Consider the following 27,014-nt stretch of genomic DNA (forward strand, 5'->3'; position numbering starts at 1 on the left):
CCATGAAAGCAAGCAAAACTGCTTCAAACTGAAGCTTTCCTTAAGTGAAGCTTAAAGTGGAAAATACATTTTGATAACTCAGGACAGATTAGACCACCAAACTCATATAAATACTCCCAAATCAAGTGTTTCAGGGCTTTGCAATATACATTCATTATCCACAACAGAAATTTAAGCTGAAACACAGTTCCACAATCCAAGCTTTGTGCATAAGACAAACATGTAATCTCAGAATTTAGAATCTAAACATGCTCCTTTGTGAGAAAAGGATAAAAGGGAGATGGAGTGGTCTGGCCTGTTGCATAATGATATGATTTAATGATGACTTTGTCATCATTAAAACTTACAGAAAAATACATCAAGTGTGAAAGAATATAGTGCATAAAGAAAAGATACCATACTGGTAGTGAAAAATATTATTCTATAGAAAATATCAACCATATTAAGAGATTCTTTGTAAGTCCAGTGAAGATGAGGTTCTTTTCGGAAAATTGAGGTTCTTTAGGAAAATTGGTCCATCCATTAAACAGTCAGGGTTCTAATGAGCCAGTCTCTTGTTTGTAACCACAGATGAGTACAGAAAACCTACCTTCTACAAATACAGCTAAATAAACAGAGGCCCTATTGGCAGCAACCTCCTATACATCCATGAGAAGGTAATAAAGACCAACAGGAGGCATTGGAGCATAAATCTATGTCTGACTGTAGTTCAATAGTAATTTGTGCTGGCTGTTTTCCTTGACTTTCTTAAATAACATCATTAGATGTTTCTGGTTTTAAATCTGGTGCATTAAAAAAAAAAAAAGCAGATGTGGAAGCTAAATAATTCTGATTATATATTTGTATGCAAACAGTTTATCAGTGTGTTCTATATAATAACTTCCCACAAATTTTGAGATGTGGAAGAGAATCTGCCTTGCATAATCTTTTGCCTGTATTTCCTGCAAACTGTAACTGGTATTTATTATTTTTATTTTTCCAAGAAATGTTGTAACTGAAATGCAAGGACAAATATGTCATTTGACCTGCATCAGCAGTTCAGATTCATGGTCTTGACATTCTAAAACGCTGCTTGTTTCAAAGCAAGAAGCCAGTCTGAGATGAGTAGTGAAGCAGGATTTTCTTCTTAATCTCAGGCAGCTAATACTTTGTTATGCCTTGAATATCTTTTTTTCCAGTTGTAGTTCACCTCTTCTGGAAAAAGGGGAGTGGGGAGGGAAGTTATTTCTGTTCAGGAACCAGCTCACATTTTTCAAGCCTGTCATTTTTTTCTCTGAGCCTATAGTGCATTTTAAAGAGGAACTCAGGTATTTTACTAAAAAAGAAATTTTCACCTTTGTTAAGAGCTAGACTGCCCTCTGGGAGAAATTAAGGCCTGACATCTTCATAAAAATGTTTCTGCAATGTAAGACAGGGTCTCTTTCATACGGGAAAGTGATGAAGTTTTTCCTTTACCAGCCAAGTTGCAAAAGTAAAAAGGTGGCAAGCATCCTTGCTTACCTCATCTCGGGGGGCATCCAGTCCTTTTCAGCTGACAAAACATAGTGGGAGGAACCCCATTCAACTAAGGAAAAGGGACTTACCTTCTCCTTTGAGTCTGTCACACTCCTGGTATCAAGCAGAGTTGTCAGAGGAGCAGATCATCCACAGCACTTGCTGGCTCCCTATAGATTTGAATGTCTCAGATCCCTTAAAATTTTTATCTTAAATTAACGTTTGCTTTTACAGGCTAGGTGTTAAATAGCTTTGTCTAATATCAAGGACAATCCTTGATGCTCCTGCACATTACAGAGAAGCCCTGTGAGTGCTGTGCAAAGGGTGTGGAGAACTGTGCCTTCCTGCTTTAGGGCTCATGAGAAGACATGAAGTATGTGGTTCTGCTCTTACTGCAGCAGGGTGGACAGAGGCATCCACCATCTGACAAGATCACACCTCTGCATTTTAACCCTAATACTGAGCCTGCAGAGGGACAGGTGATAACTGCCTTTCCATAAGGAAAGAATCCAGGCAGAATATCAGGCAAACATAAATGGAGAGAAATAGTTGTATTTTGTTATTAAGTCCTCACCAACTGGTGCTTTGAACTGGTTTGGCCAAAACTTCTGGGAGCAAGAGGTAGAAGTGCTTAATGGAATTTTTTTCTCTTGTTCCTCCCACCTTTTTTGATATAATCACCCTTGAGCGGTGCTCTCACTGGAATAGGTAACAAGAAGGGAAGTGAAACTTCGGTGCTACTATGTTCAAAATAAAATGAGAGATGGCCATCAAAGCACCTCAGCTGACAGGGAGAGCAGGGGAGCAGCCGCCTGGAATTAACACCAAGGACAAGAAAATTTCAGTATTTGCTGGAGACATGATCTTAGTTAGCTGGCTCCCAGGTGTCAGTTGTCTGCACACATCTTCCCAGGAGCAACTGAGATGAAAGGGGGAGAGGATGCCTTGAGAACACCAAGTAGCAGCAGCCGTGGTAGAAGTACAAGTAGAAAGTGTGCAAAACCAGGCCCCTTCTGCAGCCTTGTAACCCCAGAAAAACTGAAATAATAACCATTAAACCAAAGTTTGGAAACATTTTATGAGGGCAAATAATCTCTAAGTACAAAGAACTGCGGTTCTGAAAACCACACACATGTAAAACTGGTTTTATGTTTATAAGGGAAGGCAGAAACAGTTTCAAACAATATTTGTTTTGCACTTAGAAGATACAGAAATTAGTCTGCTGGTGGTGTTGTAATGTTTATGTGCTTCTGACTTGTGAGGATTTACCCATAAGCAGCAGGAAAAAGTGTGTTACATGAAGCAGCAGGTTGAGTAACTAAATCTAATGTGGTTTGGCCAACAAGGCCTGAAAATGACCCAATGGTCACTCACTGAGTGATCACAAAGTACACACACACGAGATCAGAAGAAGGGGTTGCTCGTGCTGTGGGCCAAACCTCAGCAGGCTGAGATAACACTCAGCTGTGGTCCCACAGAAGCTTTATTGAGTATTTGGATACAGGAGTCACCACTTGTCTGCAAGCAGAAAGATCAGATCATCGCCATGGCGATTTTTTCTATGACATAAGTTCTAGAGAACTGGGAAGAGTTGTTCTATTGCACCGAGAGATACATACCTTGTATTTCCAGAGGTCAGTTTTCAGTGGGAATATCAGCATTCCCTGTATAGGTTCTTTTTTACATTTTCAACTGCTGACTGTAATGAGGGCAGCTTTAACCATTCAATAGAGGTCCATCTTACTGCAACAGTAGTAGAGGTACCACTACTCTACCTAGGCAGAGGACTCTACCTCTAGGTACATAATAGACCTCTGCAATCAGAAGAGCTATATGGCTTGATCCAAGCTCTTATCATTCCAGCCTGCAAAAAGTAAGCCAAACCAAGATTTTATGCTGCAGTCCAGATAACCTGTTTCTGTTTGACTTGGGTCACATATAGACAAGTATTCAGATCTTTGCCCCAGAAACCTTTAGAACAACCTAGACCAATGTGTTTTTGAAGTAAAAAAAAATAAAAATAAAAATCTGGGCTTTCAACTAGGGTAGAAGAATACAAGAGATATGAACATACGGACAACACACTGTAGGTCAAACCCTTACCAGGCCAAATATTCCCATAACCCTACAATAATAATATTATTATAATTAAGGGCTAATTTAAGGAATGTACAGTATTTACAGACATTAAAACTAGACAGAAGATACTAAGAAGATACTAAAAGGGAGATTAGGACAAAGCTAGGAGGAGGTTTCTGGGCTCTTTCCTATTGTACTGAAGAGTGTGTTTGTTTCCTCTGATACCTCAGAGTAACAAATGCCATTCAGGGCCTACCTAGATGTTTTCTTGATAACAATCCCTGGAGAGAGGCTATCTCTAGTACAAAGCTAGAGAAGTTCTATCATCTTGTTCCACTCAAAGTCTACAGCATCTGATAAAGGAAGCCCATAGCAGCTGATGGGCCTGTCTCCCAGCTTAGCAGGAGTCAATAATGCTCTGTTCCCATGGATGTGGGAATTAGTCAAAAGCAGTTGTTTTGGATTACATGAATGAATCTCAGGAGCATGGAGTGCTTTCTGTAACATCAGAATAAGTCAAATTCAGTCCTGAGGCCAGTTCACTTCAGTTCAGGTATGAGCTGAGACCAACTAATGTCCGTTCCTAAATTTTCATCCTCAAGACCAGGAAAGCTTATATCTAGAAGGATTTTGCTGAGACTCATACAGTCATTCATGGTGTCCAGGATAAGGCCCTCCATGAGTGACCGGTTTTCAGTAAAGCCAGAGGTTGTCAGCTCAGCAGAGGATTGCTTGGAAGTGTCATGAACTAAAGCTGGAGAGCTCGTGAGGGGCATATGGACCATGTCACTGGATTCTGTATTGAGCAGTTCTTGAGGAGAATCAAAGAGAGGATTTTTAAGGGGTGTGCTGTTAAAACCCAGCAAGTCCTGGTTGTCCTGGAGAGGTGTGAATGGCAACTGAAGAGTTTTCACTGGACTGAAGTCCAGCTCATGACTTCCCTTGGCTAAGGAAGCAGACTTCCAGTGGTCAAGAACCTCTAGTGAAGGGGTAGTAGTGGCTGAGGCTTTGCTGGGAGTGGAAGAAATGGGCAATTTGCTGAAGACGTCCTTGACTGGTGTTTTAAAGGCCCCTTCTTCTCCCTGTGAGCAGCTGAGCTGTGAAATGTTCTCAAGGGGATGGTTTTCCTGGGGGAAGGGATGGTCTGCCCCTAACTGGAAAGGGTCAAAGCTGCTGCTTTCTGGCAAAACAAGGACAGGCTCTTCTGAACAAGGCAGTGCTAGGCGTTGTTTCCTTCTGGATCTGCCCACTTCCCGCCTTTCCCTCCTCTTTATAACTAAAGAGTCAGAAACTGCCTTAGATGGGGACTTCAGTGTGGTGAACTGTTTCCTCTCCTTTGTGGATGAGTCTGGGAGGAACAAGCTTGGCTCTTCCTTGACCGTTATGGTTGAGGCAAATGGGGATAGCCAGGGATCCAGCTGAGAGCCTTCTTCCTCCTTTTTACAGGCACCCTCAGGGAAAGAAGACAATTCCTCACCAGGCTGGGAGCTGTTCTCCTGTACAGAATGGGTTGGGGAAAATAAACCTTCATCACATTGACCCTCCTCCTTGACAGCAGCCGTGGGTAAAGAGGGTGACTCTTCTGAAGACAGTGACACCTACAATGAAACACAGGTGACATGCAGTCGGTAAGCATGGATCTAAGCTACCCAAAAATCCAAGTAACAGGGAAAAGAAAAGAAAGATTGGCATTTAAGGTCAGCAGACAGGGTAAGAAGATATTCAGGAAGCAGTAATTATAACTGAGACTGATCTCTGTGAATTTGATAGAAAGAAGCCTAAGGATCACATGGGAAGGATTCTAGCTAAGTGACTGAAAGTCATGCCCTTCAGAGCACTCCTGCTCTGAGAAACTTCTGGGAGTATAGGCAGAAGGAGAGTTGAATATTTCTGGAAAAAAATATAACCCCTTTGATTTTTTCTTACATTATCTAAATGGGAATAACAAAATGAATGAGGACAGCTTTCCCAGAAACCACGGAAAAGGAAGAGGAAGAAAATGAGGTTATCAAAAGAAAAAGAGCACAGGAGAAAGATAAATCATAGCTGGAGAGAACATAAAGCACCAGGCATACAAAGGAAAATAGGATTATGGTTAGACAGGATGGAAGAAGCTAAAGCTTCACAATGTCTAAGCATACAAGAGCAGTCAGTGAGATGCCAAGAAAAAGATCTGTTTAATAGCTGTTTTTCTTGAACATTCACAGAGTAACTGTGAACTTCACAGAATTAGCAAACAGCAGATACGGAAATCCTCTGGGAAGAGACTACATGAAAGCTATACTCTTTTGGAAGTTCCTTATTGTTGTCTATAGAGCTATCAAAAATATGAATGTTTTAGGATCAGAACAAAGCCATTCCTCCCATTCTTCTTTCCTCACATCCCAGCAGTAAAGAAAAATTGTCTTAACCAAGCCAAAGAGTCCCTTCCTCTAGTGAATTATAGAAACATCCTTGGAGCAAATAAATTAGGAGGTAGTAGTCAGGCTAGAGACAGTAAAGGATAGCAAGGATTATCACTGGCTAGTTCCTTGATAGGAGCTTGGAGTTTTAGAGCACCTAGTAAAGATGCACAAAGGAACCATGTGAAGAAAATGTTCATTGAAGGCAAGAGATATAGAAAGAAAAAGTAAACAAAAAATCCAAACAAACACACCCCTCCTTAAAAAAATCCCCACACCCTCCCTAGCGCCCTCCTTGTCCCTCTTAAAAAAAATAAAAATAAAAGAGAACCACACTAACCCCCTCAAAACTCCTCGGAGAACAAGAAACCAACCTTTGGAGCAATGCACACACGCTTATTGCTCTGCAAAGTCTCAGAGCTGTTAAGGGATGCTCCCTGTGCCATGGACAGAGGAACCTTCATGGAAGGCTGCAAGACAAGAGGCTGACTCAAAGGAAACTGGATTGGAACCAGGTAGGAGTTGACACGAGGAAGCAAAGGCTTCATCTTTCGGCCTGAAAGGGAAAAGAAGGGACTCACTTTTCCCTGTTCTCCACTGCTACCTCAAGAAACCCAGACACCTTACAGAAAGTCTTTCTAGACACCCTGAAAGAAACATTTGATCAGATCCCTTACCTTCTCTGCTAATTTTAAGGATACAAATACCAAGCCAGAAGCCTCATGAACAAGAAAATAACCTTTCATGTAGACCCTACCCCTCCAGCTGGGGCTCTCACTCCATTTAAGAGCCCAACACCCACCATCTCACCATCACATCCTTAGACACAATAACACTGCTTTCTATTTCAAACCTAACAGTAAGGAGCATAAAAGCTGGAAAACCAGGATAACACACTCCATTTGTATATCTAAAGAAATCTGGGGGAGAGCCCCAGATTTATTGGATTGATTCTCTTTGGCCTAGACTGATGTGGACACTTACGTGAATTCTGGGGTTCAGTTTTGCTTCCCATGTTCTTCAGAGGGTCTGGAAGACGACTCTTTTGTTGCTGCAGTCATTGTGAAATAAGTAAGAGGACATGGAGAAAAGAGAGAGATTAAAAGAAAAGAATTCACATTTATTCTGCTGCCTCACTGAGAGCTGTCACCAGAGGTCTGAGCTGCACTAATGCAGAGAAAGCAGCTGTTAGCACCCAGCACTCAGACCGGCTCTAGGTCTGTGCCACTTGCTGGTTTGCAGCCATGCCATCCCAAAGCCAGCTGCCCACCAAAGGCTGTGTAGGAAAAGAGACAACATGAAAGAACTGCTCCAGCTACAGACTCTACTGCAGAAGTGAGCTGGTTTTGGCACCCCCAGTGCCTGAGGAACAATGAATAGGATAGCTTTATTGTATACTGGAGGTCTGTACAAACCATAGACCAGACAGGTGTTCAAATGGAATAGCAGAGGCCACAACGGGATCAGAATTCTGAGCAGATGGAAAGAAGGCCAAGGTTGTAACTGTGACAGAAAAGTGTTTGACTGGATACTTGCAAATCCATCACTGTTAAAACTGCTGAATGCAAGAGCAACAGCAAACAGGTTGATCCTTCCAGGAGTCACAATGCAGTGGCTTCCAAAAAGAAAAAAGGAGCACAGAGAGATCCTATTCTTTCTGGATCTGAACACCAAAACATATGGGAACTGTTGCCATGGAGATGATTTTACCAGAAATCTGTCCGGGCTTGTTCTCTGAAGCCTATTGGTGTCCATTGCAGCCTACTTCAGCAGTAGACTTCCAGGTTGCTCAAAACTGTCCAGCCTTACCAGCTAGAGAGAGACTGTACCATCTGAAGACAGACAATCTTTGGCTAGACCCCTCTCCCCACAAAGGGTGTGCATGGAGTTGTATGAGTAGATGCAGCACTGGCCCAGTCCCCCTCCCCAAGCTTGTTGTCCTTTCCTTCAGTGACTGGCAAGAAGAGAATGGAAGATCAAGCCCCGAGCCAGATGGTAATTCTTACTGATTCAGAATACTCAGGCGATGTTGGTGACCCCAAGTCCAGCGGCTGGTGGCAGAAGGCATTGAGCAGAAAAAAAATTAAGATGAAGTTATCAACCAAAGAGGGAGACAAATGGGACATTTTAAACTTGTACAATCTGAGCAAACTAAAGTTAATTCTACCCACCCACTGCATAAAACACAAGAGTCTAAACATACCTATATCGGATTCCCAAGCTCTATTTCCCTGACAAAATCTTCCTAAAATACCTAGTTGGGCTAGGAGAATTCTATCCTATGCCTGACTTATCAAACAGCGTAGGAACACCTGGTTGGCCTCAGTGGAAGTCTTCTTGTTAGGAATTTGAATAAGGCCCATGGGAAGAAGTTGAACAACCTGACTTATATTTGGCACAGCACATGAAGAATAAACACTTCCCATGAAGCTCCAGGTCAAAAGCACAGCCACAGCACCTTTTCTTTCAAATGCAGAGTTTATCTATTTGCCAAGTGAAGTGACTGACTCCAGCTTCTATAAAGAGGCTGATGTCAAAGCAGCTTGACCTTACCATTAAAATAAGGTGCATCAGTCTAGTGTGGCATTGAGAAACTGCATAGCCTGTCCTTGTTGGGAAGGTAGAATTAGAAAGAAATTGTAAATATGACTTTGTAGCCAGAAAGGCTAAGGAAGAAATACAAATGATAGCACAGTTTGAATAATTCAAGGAAACCGGGCTAGTATGCCAGAACACATTCTTTCCTGCAATAAAACCAAGCTGAGACCCCTCTTCCTAGCCTTATAAGGAAAGGTCTGAAGGACCCTGAGATAACTAAAAATATGCAAAAATAGCGATTTCTATAGGTTGCACACAAAGGTTACTGTATTAGTATACTTAGAAAGATTGGTCAGTGAAAAAATAGAATATTCAAATGTATAGGTTATATCAGTAATTGTAAAAGAGAGTTCTCTCTCTTGGTTCTCCTAACTCCTAGTCTCTCTTACTACACTCTCTTGTTTCTCTTAGTTCTCTTTGTCTCTCTTGTTTCTCTTGGTCTCTCAGTCTCTCTTAGCCCTCTTGCCTCACGCTTTCTGCACTCTTGACTCTCTTGCTACTCTTTTTTTTTTCCCAGCTCTCTCACTTCTGTTCTGTTCTATTAATCTCTTTCGTAGCAATCTTAAGTCTTGAGCTTATGTATTCATATTTTACTCCCTTTTGTTTTGTTCTCTCTGAACCCGCTTTGAGCTCTATCTGATGGCTCATAGCAGGCTCCCTCTCTCTCTATCCCACGCCCTGAAATAAACTTCTAACACCTAACTCGATTATAGAGGTCTTTGCCGTGTCTCTGACCGTCCCCGGAAAGCGTCTCCTACATGTCCTATTTTCTTTGCACGAGGCAACTCACCTTAAATACCTGGTCCAATGTCAGGCAACGGTTTGCACCGGGGTGAATAGTCCAGAAGGAGATTTTACCATTGGCAGACGTCTCACGGACAAACATGTCATGAAGGGACAGGTTGTGCCGAATGGAGTTCTGGGGAGAAAGGAGCGAGGGAGAGGTTGAAAAGCAGTGGTTTTGTTATCAGCACAGCAAGGCCTACCTCAAACATGGCTGCCCTAGCAGAGGGATTACATTCCAAAGTGCAGACAACATTGAACTTTCATATTCACAGCATACCCAGCCAATTGGACTCAAGACTGATGACCCTGTCATCAGTCTTTATTTTATGTACTCTTGAGATCCCTATTCTCACTCCAGTGATTAAACATCCCATCATCTTGTTTAAGTAGGATGAGGCAAGGGATACAAGAAGTGGTACAGTGAACATCTGGAATGAGTGTATTTGGGGCAGAATGTTTAAACGAGCTTCCATCTTGCTTTGCAGGCTGGGGAACAACTTTTCATTTTGATCCAGAAGGCATGTAACATCACCCAGAGCAACTTGAGGGCCTTCTTGTTACCTTCCAACCTGGCTTAGCTACATGTTTAAAATAAGGGAAATGATCCTCAATCCAGGTATAGATGTCCTTCAGGGTCATGCGCTTCTTCTCTGTGCTGTTGATGGCAAACTGGATCATGGCCATATAGGAGTAAGGAGGTCGTTCTGACACTGAATCCTGCCATGAGGAGGACACAGCAGCAGTAGGAATAGCAGCAGCAGCAGCAGCTTCCTCTTCAGTCTGAAAGACAGAAGGAGTGATACATGAACATTCATAAAGCCGACAAGAAAGCCCATAGAACATCCCTGGATCCTCTGGGTTCTGCTATTCATATCAGTAAAGGTCAAACTCAGGTTTCTTAGGGACAGTGATGCCTAATTCTTGCAAGTCCTCTGATCCACGTAGATTACTTCCTTATGAAAAGTTTTAGCACACACTCTTGTATTCTCAGACTTACCTTGACTCTTTCCCGCAGAGGCATCTGATTCTCTTTCTCTGTGTCTTCCTTCACAGAAGAGGGATTTAGCCCATCGGATCTCATCTTCCCCAGCCACTGGATGTTGGTGAGGCTGTTGTCCAACACAGAGCTCATTGTCTCACCACTGCCTGTTGGGATAACAAGCCCCCATAATAATCACAGAAACATTTAAGTTAAAGAAGTCCTCCAAGACAAGAGTCCAACCTGTGACCAAACACCACCTTATCAACAACATCGTGGCACTGACTGCAGTATACAGTTATTTCTTGAACATCTCTAGGGATGGTGACTCCAAACCTCCCTGGGCAGTCTGTTCCAAAGCTTGACAACCTTTTTAGGGAAGAAATTCTTCATGGTGTCCAATCTGAACTCTCCTTAGCACAGCTTGAGGCTATGCCCTTTTGTCCTGTCATTTGTTGCCTAGGAGAAGGCAACGCTCACTACTCTGCAGCCTCCTTTCAGGCAGTCATAGAGAGCGATAAGATCCCCCTGAGCCTCCTTTTTCCCAGGGCTGAACACCCCCAGCTCCCTCAGCTCTTCGTCATCAGACTTGTGCTCCAGACCCTTCACCAGCTCCGTTGTCCTTCTCTGGACTCGCTCCAGCACCTCAATGTCTTTTCTGTCATGAGTGGCCCAAAACTGAAAAAAGAACTCAAGATGTGGCCTCACCAGTGCCGAGTACAGGTGGACAATCTCTACCCTGGTCCTACGGCACACATTATTGCTGATACAGACCAAGATGCCATTGGCCTTCTTGGCCACCTGGGCACAACTGGCTCATGTTCAGCTGCTGTTGACCAGCACCCCCAGGTCCTTTTCTGCTGGGCAGTTTTCCAGACACTCCTCCCCTAGCTTGTAGCACTGCCTGGGGTTGTTGCAATGCAACTGTGAAACCTGATACCTGGTCTTACTGAACTTCACACAACTGGCCTTAGCCCATGGATCCAGCCGTCCAGATGCCCCTGCAGAGCCCTCCTGCCCTCCAGCAGATCCACACTACCACCCAGCTTGGTATCATCTGTGAACTTTCGAGGATGTCCTTGATCCCCTCATCCAAATCATTGATATAGACAGTAAACAGGACAGGCACCAGCCCTGAGCCCTGGGGAACCCCACTAGTGACTGGTCACCAACTAGATGCAGCACTGTTCAGCACCTCTCTCTGGGCCCAGCCATCCAGTCTACTTTAACATGGTGAAGAGTGAACCTGACCAAGCTATGGGCTGCCAGCTTTTCCAGAATAATGCTGTGGGAGACAATGCCAAAGGCTTTACTGAAACCCAGATAGGCTACAAACACAGCCCTCCCCTCATTGTAACTCTGCTTTCTCACAAGTAACCCAGCTACCCCTTCATCTCAGCTGTCAAAAGGAAGGCAGCAGTCACACTTCTAAAATATGGTATTACAACACTAAGATTATGGAAGGAATTCACCTTGAATTCCTGATTTCATGTGTAGTTGCCCAGTTTCTGAAAAGACCTGCAGCCTTAAAAACAAACACTCAAACCAGACTATTGCTGCCAACCAAAACAGGACAATGTTGATCTAGTACTTCAAGAAATAGAAAGACTTAGCAAAAACCCAAGTCAGAAGCTCAGACGTCTTCCATCAAAAAGATATGTCCACTATATTCCTTCAGATTTCACTACATATGCAAAGCTATGTAGATTATTAGAATCAAATCCATAGGTATTTTGTCATTAACAAAAAATTAATAATTACTGCATACCAAGATGCAAAGGCTGCACTCCTTGGCCCATTTCACATCTCTTTGTCTGTCAGGACAAAAAAAAACCAACAAAAAAACAGGTAAAAGCTACATACTGTTGGTCTCCTGTTCCTGTCGAACCACAGGATCAACTCCTGAATGCCAGAGTGTTGTAGTGCCTGCAAGACCAGGTGCCTGTGCAACATTCTTCTCTCTTTCTTGACTGTCTGCAGTCTTGATGGCTGCACTGGCTTTCTTCTCTGATGGGAGATGCTGTGATGGTGCTGGACCTGCTGAACGGGATGTGCCCCCACTGCTAATGAGAATGAACTTGTTGGGTCCATTTTTGCCACACTCTTTTCCTTTTGCTGTCAATGCCTCTATGATGCTCTGGATATCAGCATTTGTAGGGATGGCCACCACCTGTGTGTTGGGCATTGTAGGATGGTCAATTATCTTTATTCCCGCTGGGAATTTCTGCAGGCCACAGTCCCTTTTGTCTCTGGGTTGTCTGTTGTGTTGGTCTTCCCGCCTCTGCTCCTGCTTAGGAGCCTTTTCATCCTGACCTCTATTCTCATCTCTTGCTGAAGTACTGGATTCATCGTTCTGTGGGAGGGTCAGTTTCCGTCTTTTGAGAATTAAGGGCCTGCGAGGGCTGGTCCTCATTATTGATCTATAATGTCACTCTCCATTGAAAGGGAGAGGAACAAATCCTGCAAAACAAAAGGTACAACATAAAGGGTGCAACAAATCATCTCAAGACCTCCCACAGAGCACACATTCTCATCAGTTGCTACAAAGCTAGAAACACAAAAAGCAAATAAAATTGAAAGCATTTAATAAGGCTGACAAGGCTACTGAAAAATCATAGTGTACCTCCTTAACCCACACTTTGTGTAAGCAGGATGGGAGAGAGATTTGCACAATAGATAACTTCCATCATGAAGTACATAATAATGAGCAAAATGTATATGTGCTTTACAGAAAGACTTAGCTATGATGTGACTTGACAAGCATCAGCCAGCAAGCTGGAGGGAAGGTAGAACATAGAAAGATCAGTGCTGATTCTTATGGCTGATGGCTCTAAGGAGCAGATTACAGAACCGGCATGAAAAGGGAATTTACAGGTGGTTTAAGATCTGGGAAGCAGAGATTATCCTGAACACTAAAAAGGCACAAAATAAATGCAGCAGAAGGTGCTTTAAGACAGACACCAAGTAAATGTGCTGCTCATTCCTATTGTAGATTTGTCAAGAACCAGGTAAATTCATCATTGGGCAGCATACAATTTAGATGTCAAACTTTTGGACAACAGGTGGTTTTAACTATAAAGCTGGAAGCAGAGGAAATAAAATTCAGAGATACTGCTTGCAGGGTAAGATGCTGTGAAAATATACCTAATAATGCCATCAAGGCTTCGCTGCAGCCTACGTCTTTCTATGAACTCTACTGGAACAATATGCAAATTGTATTTATTGTTTATCATTAGAGATGGCAAGCAGAATAGAAATAAATACCAATAATAAAGAGGCCTTTTGCATTGCTGGATTTGACGGCGTTAGCAAGTAAACGAGAAAAGTTTCAGTAGGAATCCCCTACATTGATGCAAACCAGAGTCCAGCAGATAACAAGCTGATACCCTACGTTCAGGGAGCAGACAGCCCTGCGATCATTCCACGCGGGTTCTGGCAGCGGGCACAAGCATGGCCCTTGGCGATCTGCTCCACCCCGTTAAGGAGAGATCCCGGTAGGACAGCACCAAAAGAAGAGCCCTGAGCCAGCCTCCCATAGGCTGCGTTCCTTGCAGGAGCGCGTCACTTCCCAGGGAGGCTTCCAACTGCTACCCCCGGTACAGGCCCGGGGGCATCGCCGCGTACCTGCAGCCCCGAGGGGGCAAGGAGAGCAGCGCCAAAGCGCTCCCAGCTCCTTCTTCACCCACTCCAGCCGCTGCGCCGCCGCCCTCGCCAGCAAGCTCACCTGCTCCCGCGGGGCCCTCCGCCCCGGGCCGGGCCTAGGCGCTGCCCTCTCCCGGCCGCCAGGAGGCCTTAGCGCTGCCCTCCGGAGGGTACCGACCCCCGCCCGAGGCCCTGGAGTACCGCGGCGGGCGCAGGTCGCGGCTCAGCAGCTGCCCGGCCGGGCAGGGCCGACGCGCCCGGAGCGGCCCCGGTTTGAATTTGGCGCCCTGAGCAGCCTGGCCCGGTCACGTGCCGGCCTGCGCCAGTGAGCTGCGGCGGGGGCGGGGCCTGCCGGGCCGGGCCAATCGGCGCGCAGGGGGCGGAGCCACGGCGGGTCGGACAAATCGGCGGCGGCCGCGGGGGATACGGATGTGCGGGCGGGACGGAGTCCGCGCCGCTCCCGGCTCGCGTTGTCCCTGTCCTGGGACAGCCGCTCCCGCCCCGGCTGGGGCAGCGCCGACAGCTCCCTTCAACCATGCTGCCCGCGACTGGGAGTCCTGCAGTGCGCCCGGGCCGCCGGCATTACGCTGACTCCGGGTGAAGAGCTACCGAATTTTACCGTTTAACGTGTGTGTCACGGCTGCACCGGGCTAGGGGGGCCCGCAGGACTCCCTGAGCACGCCGCCACCTAGGTAAGCAGTCTTACTGCAGCCTGACTGCTGTTGCAGTCTCATACAGTTCTCACGAAATGTTATTAAATTTCCTTGTCTGTGCTGATCTGTGATAAGTCAGGCTAGGTCAACATGAGCCAGCAGTGTCTAGGTGGCCAAGAAGGCCAATGGCACCTGGCCTGTATCAGCAACGGTGTGGCCAGCAGGACAAGAGCGGTGATTGTCCCCCTGTGCTCGGCACTGCTGAGGCCACATCTCAAGTGCTGTGTCCTGTTCCGGGCCTTTCACTTCAGGAAGGACACGAGGTCCTGGAGTGGGTCCAGAGTAGGACAGCAGAGCTGGTCTGGAGCACAAGTGCTATGAGGAGTGGCTCAGGGAGCTGGGGTTGTGCAGCCTGGAGAACAGGAGGCTGAGGGGAAACCTTGCTCTCTATAACTGCTTTAAAGGAGGGTATAGCCAGGAGGAGGCTGGCCTTTTCTTTCAGGCACCTAGTGATGGAAAAAGGTGATTGTCTTAAACTGCACCAGGGGAGGTTTAGGTTGGGCATTAGGAAGAATTTCTTCACAGGAAGGATGATTAGACATTGGAATGGGCTACCCGGGGAAGTGGCGTCACTGTCCCTGAAGGTCTTTAAAGAAATACTTGATACATGACACTTAGTGCCATGGTCTAGTTGCCGTGGTGGTGTTTGGACAGGTTGGATTTGATGACCTCAGAGGTCTTCCAGCCCAATTGATTCTGTGATCTGTTTTCCAACGGAAACTTAAATACAATGTTACTTCAGTTCAAACTTATTCATTAGGTAAAACAAACAAACAAATCATACAAGATCTGTAGAATACAGGAGGAAGATGTCAACTCTGTTCTGTAAAAAAGAAAAATAACAAAATCTCTTGAAATTAAAACAAATGTTACTTTCTAGGCAACTAGAAAGGGAAAGATTTCTGATTATCTTGGCTCTACAGTATCTTCTTGATATTATAAACCAGACTGAATTGAAAAAAAGAAAATAAGGTTTTTTTTATTTTTTTTTTCTTTTGATAGCCGACTTCATATAGCTGGATCAGTAGGTCATTGCTCCCATTCCTGCAGTGCATTTTTAAATCTACCTGAAAATTGACAAAAGGTTCAAGAACTGCTGTGGGGGAAAAAGCCTGCCTCAAGATGTGTACACTGGGCTGTTGCATAAATGTTTTGCTTTTGTGGAAAACTACATCTGATGTTTCCAAATAAGTCTGTCTTCAAATCCATTTATTTGCCTTCTACAGATTCAAGAGCACTTTAGCATCTCCTCAGGGTGCTTCCCTCTTTCTTCAATTGGCTCCAACAAACATCATGAGGTTTCTAAGTAGTTTTACCACACCTTTTGATGCCTCCGAAGAAGAAGTGTACCCACAAGGCCAGGAAGGCAGAGCTGATTTTCCTTGAGAGGCCAAGGGCAGGACCCATCCATTGTTATGAAACTCCACTGCATTTGGCTGAGAATCCCAGACATGTGCCTACAAAACCTGTGGACCAGGACACTTCTGCTGCCTGGGTTGGTATAAATTGTTTTCCTCCTGCATCCCACAGCAAGAATTTTTAAGTTTCTCCTGTATGTCTTAACAGAAAGTTATCTGTTCTGGATATGGAAAATTAGTAGCCTAGACCTGAATTCCCTCTATCACTCTAAAGCATAATTAAATGCTTGAGTTGCTTCACATTCTAAGAATAAGCAGTAAAGTCTTGGTTACTTGAAGACATAAACTGTGTGCAGTCTGTACTGATTAATGAATATGTATCTTCTAGAAAAATAATTCCCATCAGGAAAACACTGTTCTCCTTGGCAACTGAAAACCCTGCACATAATAAACATTAGGGGAGATTTTTCTTATCGGCTTGCTGTTTGAACTGCTGAACTCTACAATTTACATGTTAAAGTACTGGATGCATTGTTTAAATCTAACACTGCTAAATTTAGAGAACATAGGTTTTCACTTCAAAACAATTTGTTCTAACCTGCCTTCTTTTCCACTTCTGTGTTTTGAAAAGTTTCTCTCCATACCAATCTTCTGATGGGTTCCTTTTCTTGGGACTGTTTGCAGTGTCCTAAAATACTCCTTATATCATCTAATGTAAAGATTTATTTTTTTTTTTAAGCAAACGGCTGCCGCAAAGACAGACTGTTCCTATACAACAGTGGTCATCACCTAGGGGAGCTCTGTTTAAACATTATTGCTGCTTGACTCTGCTCTTCACAAAGCAAGCTCAGGAAGTGTGGTTTCAAACCTGCATGAAATATTCCTTTGTTCCTGTTGACCTGCAGGTATTTTTGTGATGCCTTAACCTTGAAGTAGAACATATTCAATTTTTTCCTCTTTAATTTTTTTTTTGTATCTGCTTGAGGCAGTTTGCTCTATGGTTTCTGAATCACTGAGTAAAACAACTGCTGTGAATAAGCATTCATTTTGTTTGGAAGAGGTGGAAACATCCACACCAGTAGCTCTTTGATTCCAAAAATACAATGCTTCTTAAATTTGTTTGAAGCTATCAGCACTGAAACTGCACGATATTTTTAATTTTGGAAATTGTTGTAGGTTTGTAACTTCTGGAGGCATCCTCTGCAGAGTGTCTCTCAACTTGTTTCAATGGAAACTGATTTTCTGCTCTTCTCTTTTTGGAATTATCTAAGATTTTCATACCTTTTCCATTGCTAGGTTCCTGCATAGATAAAAATTATCCTAGATGTTCTCTGAAGGCAGGAAGCTATACTCTTAAAATCAGGAACTATGTTAAGTATGTACTAATATGCAGTTGTTACAGAATCACTCCTCTTTTCCTGCACAAAGGCTTTGGATTCAAACAGTTCATGTATACATCAGAAAAATGCTATCCTTAGTTAAATATCTCTCAGTGTTTTGAGGAACTATATAACTTAGGAATGCTGAAGGAGATCTGTAGCTACTGTAGCAAGAACTCAGTTTGGTGTGCTCTTGGGAAAAGCAAACTGGAATCTGAATCTTTTGTTGAAAACCAGGAAGACAAAGAACACTGTAATAAAAGGATTTCCAGGGTTTGAGTATGAGTCCAGAATTATTCAAAGAAATACAGATTGTTGAGCTTGGACCATCTCTTCTATAGAAAGCTGATTGTAGAAGTGGATCTTGGGTGATCTGTTACGCCACAATACAGAAATTAACTATGTTTTGGGGGAAGACTTTGAACACCCTATTAACATAATCTAAGGGGATTGAGATAAATGGGAATTCTTTAATTATTTTGTGTTGCTCTCCTGGTTCAGCCTCTACTTCTTCAGGAAGTCTGAGGATTTGGTTCTTTGAATCTATTTGAGTTATGCTAAGACAGAGAAGGAAAAAGGATCCATTCTGAACTTTCTTAAATCTGCAGGGGTTACAGGAGTAGACATCACTTAGATTTCCTTTAAAAGCTGTATCTTGAGTTCTTTGTGAGTTGCCGGAGAACAGCTCACTTGCACCCCAGTGACATTGCAGAGAAGGGTGGCTGAACGTCATGTTGAAGTTCAGATGTATCTCATGCATAGTAACTTTGTTAGTGACTCACTTGCTTCACTGAAAAACAGACCATTCAATGAAAAAAGGTGGGGAAGTAGAATCAGGCAGGCATTACTTGTCTGGAGAAAAGGGTTGGGTTTTTATATTATTATTATGTCTTTCCCTTCAGGTGTGCCCACAGTTTGACACAGCTAAGTCAGTGGTGTTGAAAGCACGCCAGAAAAAGCATCGTGGTCCTCACAAGCCCTATCATCAGGATGCCAACCACAGTTCATTTCATGCAGGAGGAGCTTGTCGAGGAGCTGTAGCCTGCAGATTTCCTCCTTTAACTTTTGAGACTCCAGAAGGACATACAGTCCCTCCACTGGATCATCCAAATCGCTTGAGAAAGAATGCAGAATGCTCTCACAACCAGCCTAAGAAAGGGACAGCAGCAAACGCCAACATCCAGGTGAAGCATCCAGAGAACTGTGGAGAGCCTCCTCCCCAGCCTGTGGAGCAAGAAGTCCTTAGACCTCCAGATGCAGAGGCTGCACAGGTTTCTTCCCCAAGGAATGGGAGATGCAGCAACACTCTAGCACAAATTGGTCATGTCTGGCATCCAGAAAAAGAGCTGGCATTTGGTACTGATCCCTGTGGGAGAGGGGAGGTGGCAGCAGTGCTGGTTACAGATACTCCCGAGCACGAGTATGGAGTGAAGGTCACCTGGAGACGGCGGCCTCGCATAATGAAGTACCTGCGGGAGCAAGGGAAGCTGAGCGCTGCGGACATCCTGGTGAAGGCAGACATGGAGCTCTCGAGGAGACAGACCCACACCTGACCGGGCGGGAGCAGCCACTCTGCTGCGTGAAGGACACGCCTGAACAGACGATGTCGCTTCGGGGACTGAAAAGGGGACGTGATTTCAGCCAGGCCCTCTACTGCGCCTGGCAGAGCCCCCGAGAAACACCCGGGCGGGGCGCGGGAGAGGGTCTTGGCGACAGGGGTGGGTCTTTTGGGGAGGTCTTCCCTGGGGAAGTGTGTATGGAAAGGACTTTAGGCGGTTCCCGCCGGGGCCGTTCTCCGCTCCCGGCTCAGGCACCTCCCGTGGCGCGGAACGGGGGACGGCCGTTGTGTTCCGCCGCGCCTGCGCGGCGCCGCGGCCAATCGGCGGGCGGCGTGCTCGCGGCCCCGGCCAATGGCGGCGCGCCTCAGTGCCGCGCGCCGTTGCTAAGGGCAGCGGCGGGCGGGGGCCCATAGCAACGGCGGGGCCGCGATGGACGGAGCGGGGGAAGCGGGCGGTCCCGCCGCTCACAGGTGAGCGGGGCTTGGGGCGGCGGCGCCGGCGTCCCCGGGACCTCACAGGCCTGGGCAGGGGTTGCCTCGCCTGGCAGCAGCCCCCGATGCCGGGATGAGCGGCCGCAGCGGGGCCCGGGCGGGCGGAGCCGCACAGCAGCGGCCACGCGGATCGGCGCTGCCTCGGTGACACTCGCGTCCCTCCGGCGGGCGATAGCCGTGCCGCTGTTTTATGTGCGAGTGCGTTTTATGTGCTTCACTCTCCAACGTTGGTGTGCATCATCTGAATACTTGTAGATTAAACGCTTTTGTGGTGTCTCGGTCCATTCTTGGTTTCTAGGCGCCGCTGTGAAGCGTCTTCGCGGTGTTATCCAGCCCCTCTGCTCCTCCTAATGAAGCTCTCTAGGTATTTAGTATCACTCTCGGTGTGCCTTTGCAAGAAAAAAAATGGAGGAATAACTGAAATGAACTCAACTGATGTAATAGGAAAAACAGCTGTGAACTATGGAGAAGCGGTTTTGGAAAGACTTTATGCTTGTAGTATTTAAGTATCTCAAAATTGAGATTATTTGAAATTGAATGTGGGTATACCAGCACGCAGAGAAAACGGGTTTTGATAGAATTGGTATGATTGCAAAAAACCCAGGAAAGTCTATCTTTGTGCCTCTGGTTGGTTAGGAAGAAGCAAAGCAATTAAAGAGAGAAACCGAAACTTTGGGTAGTTAAATGGTAATGAACACAGTGTAGAAGAGAAACAGTATTTTTTATTACATACATTGTTACACTTGGTAATTGAAGAAGGATGAAAAGCAACAATAGAGTTAGAAAGGGTCCTGTAATTGCATGGGTCCACCAAATATGCTATGGAACATTAGATTACTTCTTTATGCAGACTTGAAAGGCCTCAGGTTGTCTAGCAGTTCTGGAAAGAATTTTTAAGGAAACGGTGTCCAGATATGTGTAAATTTTCCTGTACACATAAATTTCCCTTTCAAGTTTGACAGAGTTGATGCTATAGGAAATGCTGCTTTTCTGATAACTTCTACTGGCATAATTTCTTTTTAGTAAGAAACTTGTCTTGTGTACTTTTATGGGTGCTCCACAGAAACAGGCTAACAATTAATGGCAGTTCATGGGATAGCTGCTTCCCTCCAATCCCAGTTTATTAAAGAAACATCGATTTTTTTAGCTTTCTCAGTCCCCATGGTTAAGGTAAGAAAACTAGAATATGTGAACCTAAAGTACATAGTTTTAAAGTAGATCTGTAAGGCTTGTTTTTAGGGATCTGACTCTGAAGTTGGAGTGTTCATCAGCATTGTAATAAATTCGAGGAAGACAAATGTCTGTATTCTTGGGAAGGTTCTTTTTCTGAGAGGAAAATAGTAAAAGTATCCAGAAGTCACAATTCTGTTACTAGAACTTGCTTGGTAAAATAATTGTCAGTTGTCCAAACTGTAGATTTTATAGAAAAGGTAAATGTGATACATAGAAACTAGCACTTCTTGGCAATGAAGATACTACAGGTAAAGCTTAACAAAGCTATACCTGAGAACTGCTTGGCATCATTTTTTGTATTTTTTTTTTGGCTGTTTTTTTTCCCCCAGGGTGGAATGCCTTTACTATTGAGCAATGTGAAAAATGCCCGTAAAGATATTGGAAGTATTTTATTTCTGATGGGTAGAGTTGAATATTATCAGTCAAAAATTAATGCATATTGTTTTGTAAGTGTGCTGTGGGATACATGATGATGGATAGACAGCAGAGATCTTGGATTTAGGCCATCTACAGGCTGTCACTTGCAAATACTTTGTTGTGTTAGACTTTGATTGGAGCTGGCTGCAACTGAAATTGCTCAACATCATTTAAAGTTTGGCTTTCAGGTATACATGGCACAACTGACTTAATGCTTTAGAAAATTATAAGCTTAATATTGCTATTTTATGGTTTTGATAAGTTCTAGACTTTCTCTCTTATTCAGGAAAGTCCACTTGACTTGCCATGAAATAGTTAGTGTAGAAACATTCAGGTAAAAGTAATTCTAAATCATGGTAAGCTTTTAAAAATATTGTGAAGGAAATTTGTTTCTTGTGGTAGTATGTATTTTAGAATTTCAGAGACCAATGGACTTTGCCCTTTTGCACACCAATCACACAAGTATACAGGAATACTTAAAGCTTCCCACATGCTGCATTCCAAATATGCTTCAGCTTCTGACTTGCAGATGTCATGTAAAAGAAACGTAATTTTCAAGGGTTAAAAATCTTGACTGTGTCTACAGAGACTACAAAACTGGATGTCAGCTATAGCAGTCCTGCCCTCATTTGGATGCTTCCATGGGGTCCACACATGCATCAGTTAGTGGCTTTCACTAGAGCTCTGGGATATTTTCTCAGTGTCTCCCAAAGTTAATGAAGGAAAACAGCCCGTTGCCAATAAGCTAAATTTTCAAAATATTAAGAGCCCATGGGTTAAGAGAAGTTGAAAACTTCAAAAGTAGTACTGTTATCCAGCCAAAAGCCCTTTCCACATTTTAAAAATCTGAGGGTAGTTGAGGTTGTCAGGAATCTCTGTGTCTGTTGGGCTTGAGTATTTTGGATAAATGCATCATAATTATGATTCTGAGGAGAAAAGACAAAATACTTTGCTAATTATTTTAGCTATACTTGTAAACCAGAGAAGACAGAGAAGTTTAAAAATTCCTTTTAAAAGCCTCTCAGCATCTCTGTTAGTCTTCGGGTATTTTTTTTTAGCCACCAATGACCTTTTTAAAATTAATAAGCAATGTTTCTTACATTCCAGGACTTATTGGAATTCTGCAAATCTTATCCTTAGATGAGTGAGAATTGGCTTAATATCCTGTTTGCTTCACCCCTTTCAGCTCTAAATGTTATAAAGAAGAAATCTGTCCAAAGTGAAATAAACCTGTAAATATTTTATAAGTTTAGTTGATACGTACTCCTTGGAGCACAGATTCAACCAAAAAGAAAACCTTTTGAGGTTTGATGCTGCTGCTGTTAATGTGAATGAAGGTGTCAGTTTACTTGTGATGTAGACAGCAGTGGCAAGAGAGAAAAGGCAGCGATGTGTGACTAAAATTTCCAGATACAATTTGAGATTCACTTGGTAACAGCAATTGCAGAAGTTGAACCTTGTTTGAATTATGTCTTTAGTTTCTAGTTGGTTGTTTTCCCATCTCTTATCACCTAGAATTTAGGTTACTGGTGACCATTTGTTTTTTCAGAGAGAGCTATTTCTTTTCTCTTCTGCTTTTTTTTTTTTTTTTTTTTTTAAATTACTGTTGGTGTGGCATTTGTAGGAGGGACAAATGCACCAACTTAACATAATTATGGCTTTGTATGTGTGAAAGCTTTCTGCAATCAGACTTGCACTGGGATAGCTCCAGACTCTTGTTTTGTTGCTGCTGCACAGCTGAGTGATCTCCAAAATAAAACTGTGTTGTAATTGGGTCATGGGATGAATTCTCTTCTAAGTGGATTTGCTGATATGCCTGGAGATGTTGCCTTAGACTACTGCAAGAACGTTTACGCCAACTCTTAGTGCTCTTTAAAACACACTCTGTGGGATGTTTGAACTCTTAACTGCCTGTGTTGTTGCTGTAGGAGTCTGGGTGCTTCTGCATTCCTTTCTGACTTTGCATACTTATGTGCTATCTGAGACAAAAAAAGAACAAGAACTAAAATCTAGCAGTGGTATCTTGCCGAGTCACCTGGTTTGAGATTGAAACGACATTTTGCTGTTTCAGTCTCTTTAATGATTTTTCCTTTCAATTTTTCAAAAAAAATCTGGACTGGAAATAAATGTCTACAATTAGTTCTAGAGTGTCAGTTCAGAAAATTTCATGTTCCTTTCCCTATTTTTAGTTTGAAATATTATTAGACAAGTGCAATTTGTCTTGTCAAGTGCGATGCACTTGTTTTCAGGGAGCTTTGAGGTTTGTTACCTGGTCTGGGTTAAGCATAGCACGTGCTATCTAACTGCTGCCTTTGTTGCTGGGAGAGAATAGTGGCTGCTCTACATTTCACTGGCTTCCTGTTGTAATGAGGTACAGCGTCAACAAAAGTGACAAGCAAGGTTTAATAATTCACAAATGTAAGATCACAGGAGAGAGAATTCCAACCCCCTGGGGATCTTACTTTCCTCTTTCCTTGGGCAGAGGTGTTTCTGTAAGTGAAATGACCATAGGGATTTGAAGCATGTAGTGGAGAGGACATTACCTAGAAAGGTGAAGTTCTGCTTGTGGTATAAATTTCTCTTTCTTTTCTTTAGCAGAAACCCAAGTTTCATTAGGGTCAATTGAATAAACCTGAAGCACGGTGCCCTGCAGTTGTGGTAGTGGTTAGGAGCTGAAAAATCCTGAGTCATGGAGTCACCAGCTGTGAACTCTTGAATAAATATGCCTGACAGGACGTTCTTTGTCTCCCCTTTCTTGAAAGAATTATAATAAAAACCCAGTTGAAACCCCCTGTTTGGCTACACACTTAAAATATAAGTTTATGTGCATATTCTTATGATTGTGTTCCTCTGTGCCACCCTCCCAGCATCAATGTTGGCTGAATGGCAGTTAATGGCTTGTGTGGATTTCTGGCTTCTCTTGCCCTTCCTTCCAGGAGAAGAATAGCCCTTTTGCTTAAGTTTGCAGAAATGAATTTATTTGAGACTTTTGGCTAAGGAAAACAAGAATCTCCTTTCTGTTCTCCTAGTGTGGTATAGCAGAGAATGACACATGCTTTTGTTTTCACTCTTCTTTATAGTCCAAATAGAAGTCATAACTAGCTTCTGTCCAGAGAGTGCTGATTTGTTTTCCTTGCTCTGTTCCCTTGTTCCAAGTGAGAGGAGCTAATCTTTGGTACTTGATAAGTCACTTTTTGAATGGTGTGTAAAACACTAGGCAATACAGCAGCCAAAATAGTTCTGAGCTCAATATGAAACCTTTTCATTATGCTTTTATTCCTGTTGCATTTTCTTGTAACAGCCTGTGTTTTTTATTGTCATCTAGTTTGTGCTCTCACACTTGTGATCTAAACTTGTGATCTCTAGAATCCAATCCAACAGAATCACAGGGACTGGAAGGGGCTTCTTGAGATGATTTGGAGCAACCCTGCTGCTTAAGCAGGGTTGGCTGGAGCTGATTGCACAGAATGATGTCCAGTTGGGTTTTGACTATCTCGAAAGATGGAGACTCTTCCTAAGCAACCTATTCCAGTATTTGACCACTTTCTCTGGAAAACTTTATTTTGATGTTGGATAGAATTTCACGTGCTTTAGTTTGTGTCCATTGCCTCTTGTCCTGTCAGTAGGCACTGCTAGCTTTATTTGCTTTATACTCTTCCATCAGGTATTTATACACATGCATAACTTACTTCCTGACTCTTCACTTCTCCAAGCCCAATTTTCTCAGCTTCACCTCATGTAAAAGATACTCTGGGCCCTTAAGCATCTTTGTGGCCCTTTGCTGGTTTTGCTCCAGCATGTCCATCTCTTTCTTGCTTCCAGAAGCCCAGAACTGGTTGCTTCAAGCTGGCTTCACCAGCAGAGGGGTCGTGTCAGTCCCTCAACCTGCTGTTGGCCACCTTTGCCTTGAGAGAGTGAATTGCTGACTCGTGATAAACTTGTCCACCAAACAGTATAAATACATTTCTGAAAAACTAATCTCAACAAACAGCATAATCTTCATTCTTTGTTTAACCATAATTCAGCTTTTCTCCTGTGGGCCTTTCATTTCTCAATATACTTTACTAGCAGGTTCCTTTTTAATCTACCTGAACATTAATTCTACCTTATTGGGGTTGTGTTTGTGTTGGTGTGTAATAGTGCAGAGAATATCCCATTGCACTTATGAGATGATAATTTTATGCTGGGGTTTTGTGCTTCCACAGATATGATTTTGAAATGGAAGTCAGGTGTGATCTTAGAGTGGTCATTTTACTTTGCCCGCACAGTTTCATTTTACCTTACAAAATCACTGGAAGAAATACTTTTAAGAAAATAGAAGCTCGTGTCTCCTCGACTGATAAATCCTTTTTTCTCCACTGACTTGGCTCTGGTCACTCAGTACTAAACAGAATCATTACTTGCCTAGTTACATTTGGCATGTGAACAGTCACCCCAAAATGGATGCAAGTATGGAAAATGTAGTGCTGCAAGGATAGGCTTGCATTAAATTCACTCCTTTCATGGCTTTAGCCAACAAAAATAATTATTAACCTGTTAATGTTTTATTGCAAATAATGTTTGTAGCATGTGCTCCTCATGTTAGGTTTTGCTTGAATTCCTTTCTTCAGCACAGTATTCCTGTTGCTGTGAGTTGTTGGGGCAGCTGTTTTGCCACAATATAGGCAAAAGATATCCATATACACACAAAGAATATACATATATTCTTCAGAGCAGCAGCCTTTTTGTTGTTTTTTTTTTTCAGGGGGGTGGGTGTTTTGATTTGGGTATTTTTGACATGCTTCTGATCTGTGTGGCTTTAAAGAAAAACACCTGATAATTTCACATTAAAATTCCATTTTTAATCCTGCAAGTAGGTAGAAGCAGAAGCTTTAAAGGATTTGCTTGCCGTTTTGTTTCTTTAGGATCTTTTTAAAGTTGTAAATCTATCTTTAAGTTGTAAATTGTTCAGATAGTTGTTAGAAGTTATTGGCAGAAGTATGTAGTGGATTCAGGTATATTTTGAAATGAATTAGGACCTGCAGATCTGAGTCCTTGTCTCTGGTTGCTCCCTCAATTCACACTGGTCTGGCAGTTGAGTTTATTGTTTTATTGGTGCATTTTATACTTCAGATATTCTGAGATAAATCTTATTCAATCTGTGTTATGTGGGACATAATTTCTATACTAAAGCAAATTCAAAACAGTCTTTTATTCACTCATTCATGATTGCTTCCAAAATTAGGTGTTCATTCTTTCCATGTCATTGTTCTCATAATATGTTCAGTAGGTGAAAAACTTTCCAAAGAAATTTCTGAACCCTTTCTCAAAACTGTATTCTATTGGCATTTGCTTTTTTGGGGTGTACAGAGATCAAACTGATTTCACTGATTTCTGTAAAAAAGGCAGATGCTCTAAAACTTGCCCTTATTGAAGTATCACCTGCTTAAAAATAGTTTTATGAAATGTTGATGCAACTTCAGCCATGCCACTTAGAATTAGGTGTGCCAGTTTATGGCTGACTTGCAGCAGATCAGTTTACTTTGGAAGACTTACTGCTAATTAATTATGAAGGAAAGAATATTCTGTGTTTGCTAAAAACCCCTACTCTTCTGACCTGGGGAAGGCAGAAAAATTTGGTAACCTTCACTTTTATGGGTGGTATGCTGTGCATTTCCCCAAGAATGTGCAATTACAGCTGTATCAAGACTCCACCCTTTCGTGGATTGGAAGGTGCATTACAAATGAATTTTGTTCCTCAACCAGTTTCCAGAGACAGAATTGCAATTTTTGTTTGGAATATATATTTTGAAATATAAAAATCCTTCTTCAGCTAATGTTTTTTCTACACCTTCTGTTTTCTTCCATAGCTGCAGTTCAGATGAGAATAATCCCCAGGAAAGTT

General features: G+C 43.1%; 3 protein-coding genes across 5 annotated transcripts in view; 2 read left to right on the top strand and 1 right to left on the bottom strand.

Moving 5' to 3' along the window:
- Positions 1-2,733: 2,733 nt before the first annotated feature.
- FOXM1 (forkhead box M1) lies at positions 2,734-14,253 on the bottom strand. 2 transcript variants are annotated; one of them, XM_005531026.3, is made up of 9 exons: positions 14,063-14,253; positions 12,202-12,798; positions 10,357-10,505; positions 9,921-10,139; positions 9,364-9,492; positions 7,982-8,026; positions 6,960-7,026; positions 6,350-6,531; positions 2,734-5,171 (listed from the first exon to the last, which is right to left on the bottom strand). In XM_005531026.3, exons 2-9 carry the CDS (start codon positions 12,749-12,751, stop codon positions 4,113-4,115), a joined length of 2,400 nt encoding a protein of 799 aa, XP_005531083.2. In that variant the 5' UTR covers positions 12,752-12,798; positions 14,063-14,253; the 3' UTR covers positions 2,734-4,112. The 2 variants fall into 2 exon arrangements, with proteins under 2 accessions (XP_005531083.2, XP_087907796.1); XM_088051670.1 differs by lacking the exon at positions 14,063-14,253 and adding an exon at positions 13,963-14,027.
- Positions 14,254-14,404: 151 nt separating this feature from the next.
- On the top strand, positions 14,405-19,173 carry RHNO1 (RAD9-HUS1-RAD1 interacting nuclear orphan 1). 2 transcript variants are annotated; one of them, XM_005531047.3, is made up of 3 exons: positions 14,405-14,672; positions 15,920-16,188; positions 18,333-19,173. In XM_005531047.3, exons 2-3 carry the CDS (start codon positions 16,021-16,023, stop codon positions 18,981-18,983), a joined length of 819 nt encoding a protein of 272 aa, XP_005531104.2. In that variant the 5' UTR covers positions 14,405-14,672; positions 15,920-16,020; the 3' UTR covers positions 18,984-19,173. The 2 variants fall into 2 exon arrangements, with proteins under 2 accessions (XP_005531104.2, XP_087907847.1); XM_088051721.1 differs by lacking the exons at positions 14,405-14,672; positions 15,920-16,188 and adding an exon at positions 16,844-16,956.
- Positions 19,174-19,391: 218 nt separating this feature from the next.
- TULP3 (TUB like protein 3) overlaps positions 19,392-27,014 on the top strand; it is a 33,070-nt gene continuing 25,447 nt past the window's right edge. The window contains exon 1 of the mRNA XM_005531027.3: positions 19,392-19,459. Coding sequence (XP_005531084.1) covers positions 19,419-19,459 — 41 coding nt within the window. The 5' untranslated portion in view covers positions 19,392-19,418. The remainder of the gene's footprint in view (positions 19,460-27,014) is intronic.

Source organism: Pseudopodoces humilis, chromosome 2, assembly GCF_049639895.1.
Source record: "Pseudopodoces humilis isolate 2021_Gansu_Grassland_sample_001 chromosome 2, ASM4963989v1, whole genome shotgun sequence".
Classification (NCBI taxonomy): Eukaryota; Metazoa; Chordata; class Aves; order Passeriformes; family Paridae; genus Pseudopodoces; species Pseudopodoces humilis.